The 9,295-nt window shown below is 43.0% G+C and overlaps 1 protein-coding gene across 4 annotated transcripts in view; it reads left to right on the plus strand.

Moving 5' to 3' along the window:
• The window catches only part of FAM169A (family with sequence similarity 169 member A), a 352,302-nt gene extending 349,732 nt beyond the window's left edge, over positions 1–2,570 (plus strand). For all 4 annotated transcript variants that reach the window (XM_069223847.1, XM_069223831.1, XM_069223821.1 and 1 more), the window contains one exon: positions 111–2,570. In XM_069223847.1, coding sequence (XP_069079948.1) covers positions 111–653 — 543 coding nt within the window. In that variant the 3' untranslated portion in view covers positions 654–2,570. The remainder of the gene's footprint in view (positions 1–110) is intronic.
• The last annotated feature ends 6,725 nt before the right edge of the window (positions 2,571–9,295 follow it).

Here is a 9,295-nt window from a genome sequence, read left to right on the forward strand (position 1 = left end):
ATAGGATCTTGATTGTTCCTGGGGCTATCTAGCCACATAACCAATCAGTACCACAGCTTTATTGTGTGTGCGGAAGTGGAGCACATTGTAACTGTCCTTACCTTTTCTAGGCGATAAGCGAAACAGATATGGAAATCTCCTGCCCAGATCACACCAGTTTGAAGACAGATGAAAACGTGGCCAATGACATAAAGGTCCCTGAAGACAAAACAGCCCTTGAAAGCACGGATGCTGATGCTGTGCTGCAGTGTGAAGAACCTTCTGACAATGGGCTTCCAAACTCCAAGGCCATGGAAGGTGAAGCACTGAAAGAGTGCACTGTGCCTGATGCCCCACCTGACGTGGTTCCTCTAAAGCAAGATACGCTTCAGGTGTCACTACATGGTGCATTTGAGAGTCTTGAGGCCTATGAGGGTCTCAGGCAAGGTTCTGTCGTTCTTGTTGAACTTAAAGATGTTTCTTTCCAGCACCATATCGATGGGCACAAGAGCCAGTCAGATGAGCAGTCTGAAGAGTCCACAGTGGAGAAGGTTGTCGAAAGCAGCTCAGAGGAGGCAGAAACAGAAGCTCCTGCCAGAGAAAGAAGGGGCCTGCGGAGAAAAGCTACAGGACAAAGGGGTAGACCTAGGAAACGAGGGAGACTAGCAGCATAAAAGTCCTTTGGTTTGAAGATGTTCATCATATGATCTTTGGAACAAAGTACTTTTGGGTACATTTAGAGTGTTTTAAATCCTCTTTAAAGTTTGAAACTAATGTGTAAGTCTTTCTATAATAAGATTTTTTGAAGTACCTACAGAACCATTCTGAGGTGTTGGGGGAAATGAGGAATAGATAAATAAAGGAACCTACTGTTTTTTGTATGTGAACATTAGTTCATGTTAATGTAGTGTTTGGCAGGTGTCTTGTTTTTCAGCTTAGTAGTTGTGATTATCTGCTTGTACTCAGTTTGAGATCATCTCTGGTGGTACGCGTGTTGTTTGCTTGTTGTCACTTGTAGGCGTCACCATCTCTTATATAGCAACATAAACAAACACCTTTTTCACGGTCACTGCAGCTCACTATTTACAGATACAAGACTGTTCGATGGAGTTGAGGAAAAAATAGGGTTTACATTGTTTTTGATCTTTTGTAAGTAATACTATTTCAGGAATACATCATACAAGCAGAGTGAAAATATGGTTTAATAAAGTATACGTAAGCCCTGTTAAAATAAGTTTTCAGAGGAGGAAATTGCCGGACATAAGTATTAGAAGTGGAACATTGGCAAATCAAACATTTCTAATTAATATTTACATAGGAGTGACAGTGAGTGGTGAAGTTTTGTATGAATACCTGGTGCTTTGACACATTCAATCAACATCATCAGAACTATGTTTCATAATTACATAGTACTGGAGTAAATCGGGCGCTGCTAAGCCGATTGCCCAAGTGATTTAAAATCCCCAAAATGAAATTACACATACATTTTATGCAAATTCAGTCTTTCGGTATTACTTTTCATGTGGCTCATTGTTACCGTGTGGGACTATTGTGGGTTGCTTTTGGGGACTATTGTAGGTTAAATTATCGCACCGTGAACCAGACCTACACACATTTTTACTCAGCAGAACCCCCAGTGCTGTAGTTTAGATTCGAACTATTCAGCAGTCCCCAAATTAGGGCATTTAGTAGGCATCAAATTGCCTAAAAACAACTGGGACTTTGAATTTTAAATAGAGGAGCATTCAAATTAATGCAAACCCCAAGGCTGCCTTCCCAAACACGATAACGTAAAAAGAAAATTGTGAAATTAAGGCAGAGGCAGTGTTGGATCACCATGAATATGAACAGCCAATATGCTCGAGGTTTCATCGTATTATCCAGAAGTTTTGCTGATTCGAGTTTAAGATGATTTGAACTGCCCAGGAGTACTGTCAGGGATGTTTAATCAATATTCCTAGTGTAACAGGCCAAATAATTCATTGCTCCCGAAGAAGTATTATCTTTGTGATAGGAGAGAACAGTTTATTATGCTTTACGTGTTAGTCTGGCTGAGAAAGTCGTTCATCAACCATGTTAACATATTCACTTTTAACAATTTAAATAACATTTCACCTTCGGGGAGATGAGCACTAATAAATACTAAATATGTTTAGAAACGTGCCCACCACATTGAGTTTAGCATTTTAGTTCTGGTGAGATAATCACAAACCTGTTACTTAATGTTGTCAGTTTGATAGTTACACACTTTAGAAATATGCCTAGATTTACTATGGTCTCTTGAGAGAAGTTTATATCTTTACATCAAATCCTCTATGTGTTTCACTATAGCAAAATCATGTATTCAGCCACATTTTGATATTTGTTGGTATGCTTTAGGAGTGTGCGTTATCACATTCTCGTTTTCCTCTCCCATAAAGGGATGTTTGTTTTTATTTTTCATTTTTATTCTTCTTTGGGAAAAATGTTGTTCATTTGTTATGATGGAATTAATTGTTTTCTTTACTGTTAAAGGTTAAAAGAAGCATCTGGCGTATTACAAGAACACCATCGATTGTAATTCTGAAATAAAAATGTTGGATTTGTAAGTTAAATTGACTTTTTATTATTTATTCAGGCGAAGGAGGCAAGCACTGTTCTGAAGATACAGCCTTTGCTAATGAAAACAGGGTTAAAAAATCATCCTTACACTATATATTGCATAATAATTGCCCCTTCATTAATGCACAGTTCTGGTTTTACTCTTCGCTGACACTTTTTTTGCATAGGTTATTTGTGTAAGATAGTGACTTGGTTGGTGGGGGGTGGCAATACCCAGGCAACAGCCACAAGCCTTGTCTGGGTGAACCACTATAGTCACAAAATGTACCTGTGCCTAACCTTCTGGTACCTTGGCACAAAAGCATTCAGGCTTAACTTAAAGGCAGTGTATGAAGTATTTATGCAGCGCTCAAACATTAATAAAGTGAAAACACAACCCAAGACAAATCCCACCCCAATTTAGAAAAATAGAGTAAACTTTGACACTAGAGCAACAAAAATACAATCAATGGAACCGGAGTTATGCAGTTTTAAATATTTACGGTAGGTATAGCTCCTAAAAGTAACAAGATTAGGTCGACCACGATGGAGCGTGGCCTGGATACAGGGACCATGTCAGTCTTGCTGAAAAAGTTATCTTTTAAAGTTCAGTGTGAAGAGTTCCATTCGTAGTGAGTAGGCCGCAGGGCGGAGGCAGAGCTTCATGGATGGTCATTGCTGTAGTGCGAAAAGCAGGCCAGGCATCGTAGACAGTCGTCACTGTAACACGAAGATCCTGTTGGGAATCAGAGACGATCATTGCAGGAAATCCACGTTGGCAGTCAGCATGGGCTGTAGATGCTGTAGTGAAAAATGCAGATCGTGCACTGCCAGTCATCCATGGCGGTTCACCAGAGCTTTGCATTGGCTAGCTGCAATATCTTGACTTAAAAGAACCCTGTCGCAAGGAGCCCAAAACTTCAGGATTTCTTTTTTCCTTCAAAGAGAAGCTCAACCAATTCCACACAGAGGATCCAGGACCCAGGAGGCACCTCTTGAGGATCAGAAACTCTCTCCAACAGAGCTCCGGAAGGTCCAGACAGGTCCAGTTGCAGCAGGTCAGCTGGGCAGTTGCAGAGGGGCCTCTAAGCTTGTTGTGTACCTGTAGTTCAGATTAAGTCAGTTGGGTGACCCTTGGAACCCTGGGTTTAAGGTTGCAGGTCTAGTATCCCTTCTCAGACAACAGAGCAGGCATCAAGGAGTAGAAGACTCCTTCTATAGTAGTATTCATGGGCCTAGGAGTGTACTGAAGAGTGGGCCAGAGGGCCCTATTTTTAAACCTCCCCCCCCCCTTTTCAATGAGAGAAGCTATAGGAGTTTCCCCCCTCCACCTCCTCAAAATTGTTTGAAATTTCCTGCTTCCTGTCCTGGTCCCATTCTCTGAGGACACAACAGGCTGGTGTGAAGTAATTTGTGTGTGAGCTGTACTAGTGCCTTTGAAGTGCAAACCTGGTAGGTAACAGCCCTGCCACCCCATAGAATGACCCACCCTGCCACCTAGCAGACCCTCTATAGTGATACTGTCAGGCACAAAGGGTTAGGACAAGAACATGCCAATTTTCTAAAATTGCATTTTCAGAATTGTGACTTAAAATCAGATTTTTCTACTAAAGAGGATTACATTTCTTCGGACACCAAACATAATATTCCAACCTGCTCCCAATCAAATTTTATCATTTGTCAAATGTAATAAAGTACCCCCACGTTACCCTATGTGACAGTTAGGCTTTGCAGTAGTGAAAAAGGAATGTAGGAGTTTTTCACTACAGGGACATGTAAAACTTAAAAATACATGTCTTAACTTTTGAAATACAATGCTCCCTGCCCTTACGGGCTGTTTAGAGCCTGCCTAGGGGTGGCTTACATTTATTAAATGGGACGATTTATGCCTGGCAAAAGGTTTATTTTGCCAGGTCTAAATGGCAGTTTAAAACTGCACACGTAGACTGGAGTGGCAGGCTGGGACATTTTTTAAAAGGCTACTTACATCAGTGGCTCAATCAGTGCTGTAGGTTTACTAGTAGCATTTAATTGACAGGCCCTGGGTAACAGTAGTACCACTTTACAAGGGCCATACAAGTAAATTAAATGTGCAGTTGGGTGTAAGCCAATTTCACCATGTTTAAAGGAGAGAGCGCAAGTACTATAGTACTGATTAGCAGTGGTAAAGTGTGCAGAATCCTAAGACCAACAAAAACAAATTCAGCAAAATAGGAGTATAGGCAGTTCCCAATATTTTTACATGTATAGATATCCTTCTACCAAGTAGGTGGATTATTATGTTCTAAGCATGTAGAGTGGTTACAGTGTCTCCACCATGCGGTCAGTGCACCCTGTTTATTAGTAATGGTAATCAGGAAGTTAGATCCTTGGTCCTGAAGAAAGCCATGGGCAAGAGTGGCTTGAAACATGTTGACCAGACATAAACTGGGGCAATTACAACCACTATTTTCTGTGCAGCTTCCTGTATGTTAACCATACTACTTGGAGGTGATAATAAAACTAGTTTCCTATCAGGCAGGTATTTTTAGATTTACCCAACCCCATCTACTCCTATCATATTATTGCATGGTAATAACCACCTGGTGCTCCCTTCTCTTCCACTGATGGTAGCTCGCCCCGTTCTGGAACAGAATGGGATGGACCCCATGATGAAGCATGCCAGGAAGGGGAACCCCGGTGTGTGTGGGTTATACATCAAAAAGCAATGTGCTTTTGTTATCTGTAGGAGATATTAAGCTGTATACGGAGTTGGGCTCTATTTTGTTTGCAAATGTATTTATAAGTAGGAGGACAGGCCCCTCTGGGATACCCTCTTACCTCCTCCCTTTTGTTTTTTTGATACATCCATTAATGCATTCAGCAAAATGTTTATTCTCCTTGTGGTTTCAATCCCATTGATGTAGTAGCATCTTTTGGAAATAATAAAATGTTTTAGTTCCAAAGTCAAAGGCCTGCCTTGCATTAGAATTTTCATCAGTGGTAAATTTTAGCTTGGCTTACATAATACTCCTTTTAGATTATAGTAATATTCCTGAAGAAAGGTGAGACCTGGTAGAATTAAAACAAGCCTTTATTTAAGAGCCTACATAGAAATGCAAGTAAGCCAACAGACCAATCTCAGCTGAAATGAAAATTAGAATATTTGCACAGGAAAGCAACTAAGTAAAATGTAGTACAATGGAGCATGGGTGCAGTCCAATTCGATGCTTAGGTACCAGCAGGTAAAATGGTACACCAAAAAACTGATGCCACATGCCTCCGCCATTACATCATAAATGTACAAAGGGAAAAAAAGTAATGAATCAGGTGAAATAAAATTCATGCACAAGAAACAAACAGTGTTAGGGTAACAACACAAACAATAAAATCTTTAAATTTAGGAGGAAACTCGTTTTTCTGTTGTTACGCCCCCTAGGGCTCCCTATAGTCATAGGCCCATACTTAGGAACTGGTTGCGCTGCCTTAGCGTCATTTTTTTTTACGCATTTGTAGGAGCGCCAGTCCACCTTGCGTCTCATTGCAACAATGAGATGCAAGGTAGGCGTTCCCTTCCTAAAAATTACACTAGCCATTTAGTGCCATATTTATCTACCAGTGCAAAAATGACGCAAACCAAAGAAGTGGACCTAAAAAATGGCGCTAAGTCCGATTAGCATCTAAATTTACTGCCCTGTCAGACCGGTGTCACAAAAAGACCCACACACCACCACTCAAGGAGAATTCACAGAAGGAGCATTTGAAACCTCCAGGAGAACATGAAAGTGGTACTGCTCCAGCCTGGGGCACGCCACAGCAAAGACAGCAGATCCATCCACCACCACCATAACAACCCCAAACACCATCACAGCAGCCACAAAGGCAACGCAGAAGGCGGGAGAGGTTCTTCAGACAGCATACAACCATCCTTGGCCTCAGGGAACAAGATGTGATTAGGATGTACCAACTCAATGGGGAGTCCATTGTACGCCTGCTGCACCACATTGCGCCACACATTACAGCAAGAGTGCAAACTCCCACTACGATTCTATCCATGACAGAACTCCTCACTGTCGTCCATATGCTGGCGTCTGGATCTTTTCAGATAACGGGTGCACAAGTGGCTGGTATGTCCCAGCCATCCTTCTCAGTCCTCCCATCTAGTTTCCTAGAACCTATTGCACGCCTCACACCCCACCACATCTGCTTCCCAAACACCCAGCATCTGCAGCAGGAGACCAAGCACGGTGTGTACCAAATTGCTGGGTTCCGCATGTGCTGAGTGCAGAGGACTACACCCATGTGCAACTGGTGCCACCTGCAGCAATGGCAAAAAGAACAGTTGATGGACGGAATGTAGGCCAAATCAAACATTCACCCCCAGTCACAGATCTGGGTTTAATCCATCAGTTTTTTTGCTCACCATGCCATTCCAGTTTGGACCCAGCCATATGCAAATCAGTCTTGACCCTGTTCCCCATGGAAACAGTCCAGCCCAAACTGCCAGGCCAGGTCCTCCCTGTACCAGAAACAAGCATCCTGGGACCAGTTTCGGGGTATCACCCATCTCCAGCCAGGCTAGCTTGAATCTGGTGGCATAGTGAGCACGGGACCCACGTCTGGGCATACCCTTCCCACTTGGGACAACAAATGCAAAAAGAACAGTTGATGGACGGAATGTAGACCAAATCAAACATTCACCCCCAGTCACAGATCTGGGTTTAATCCATCAGTTTTTTTGCCCATTCCAGTTTGGATCCAGTCATATGCAAATCAGTCTTGACCCTGTTCCTCATGGGAACAGTCCAGCCCAAACTGCCAGGCCAGGTCCTCCCTGGACCAGAAACAAGCATCCTTGGACCAGTTTCTGGGTATCACCCATCTTCAGCCAGGCTAGGGTGAATCTGGTGGCGTAGTGAGCACGGGACCCACGTCTCGGCATACCCTTCCCACTTGGGGCGACATGCAAAATGAACAGTTGATGGATGGAATGTAGACCAAATCAAACATTCACCCCAATCACAGATCTGGGTTTAATTCATCAGTTTTTTTGCTCACCATGCCATTCCAGTTTGGACCTTCAGCAACGGCACACCTCTACAGGAACTGCAAGCACACACATTCAATCAATGTGCAGGCCATTATGGACCACCATGGGCTCTTCACCAGCATTGTAGCTAAATATCCCAGCAGCGTCCATGATGCATACATATTCCACCATTGCACTATCAATGAGCAGTTCCAGGATGGGCAATATGGCAATGGTTTACTCATAGGTAAGCCACCATACCAATCATAACACACACAACAGACCAGCCATCTAGGACAAACACCATATTAAATACACACGGGCAGGCGTACATAGATGTACAGGCAACAACACATATGCAACATGTCACGTAACACAGCATTCATTGCACTCCACGTACACATACTCCCACATGTAATTAACACAGCCACACCCTGACTCGCACACCATGTGTGGACAGGTGGAGCCAAGTCCCATTTGCATACAGAACCTGCTCACAAACCACTACAAGTGTCCACAGGTTGACAACTAAATACAGATCACACACACATTACACCAAACAAAGAATAGCCCAGCCATGTCAATGGCATAGTCCATGGCCATTTGAAGAAAGTCACACATAGGCACAATTCCACGTAAATCATGGTGTGCAACCCTCTTGCAGAACCTAAATCAAATGCCACCCAAGTGGTGCCATAACCAACTGCATATCATCTACACATACCTGACATACCTGTAGTGTGCACATACACCCGTCTGCTGCATTGTGTCACACACATACAGATACAAAGTAACCTGCAATTAAAGACCATGGTGCAAAATAATGAGAAATGGGGCAGCACCCACTCCAGTGCCACCTCACATGTGCCCTTAGTGCCCCCTAGCCCCACCATGTGTGTTCCGTATACTAAAAACCAGTCCACCATGGTGCAGTTTGTGAAAAAAATGTAAAACTCATGGATGCCATAGTAGGACTCGGTAGGAGTATTGAGGACATACCTGACCTTACATGCACTGTACTAAGGGACCCATGTGAAAAATAGGTGCGCCCCCTCCCAAAGCCTGCACTATGCATGTGTAGAAAGTGTCCGTGAGAAATCATTTATCGGAAGCTAGGAGATACTACTGCAATAAATTATATCATCCTACTAATGTGTGATACACTCCCTCATACACTTGATGGCTGGCACAACCATCATCTGCCCCAAAGAGTCACTAAGTATCGCACTGCATGCCTAGTGCCACATGAGAACATGGATGGCACAGTCTGGCTCTGTAGGGCAACTACGGTGTCTCAACATCTGACACCATTGTGGTGCAAGGAGGTGGTAGGTTCCATCTAACAATAGAACACTACTTCAAATATGGACTGCACAACACAATTTTTCTAAATTATAACCATTATTTTGGGAACAATATGAAAATTCCCAGGTCCTTTAGCCACTACCTAAGATTGTCATGTCCATCAGCACAGTCCAATGAAACCATTTCACAAGAACAGGAACACACACTATACCATAAGCAAGTCTGAGTCACCACTCCAACTCTAACTAACAACCGCCATGGTATGTTCCAAATCACTATCAAAGCTTTACCAACACATCTTCTCTCTTTCCTTTGCAACTGATCAAGGTTAAGGCATACAGCCATAGGTTACGGCTTAATTTGCCAATCCCACAACGGTAGAAAAGCATGCCTACAGCGAAGGGCACAGATGAACACACAATG

Source organism: Pleurodeles waltl, chromosome 1_1 (assembly GCF_031143425.1).
Source record: "Pleurodeles waltl isolate 20211129_DDA chromosome 1_1, aPleWal1.hap1.20221129, whole genome shotgun sequence".
NCBI classification, from domain to species: Eukaryota; Metazoa; Chordata; class Amphibia; order Caudata; family Salamandridae; genus Pleurodeles; species Pleurodeles waltl.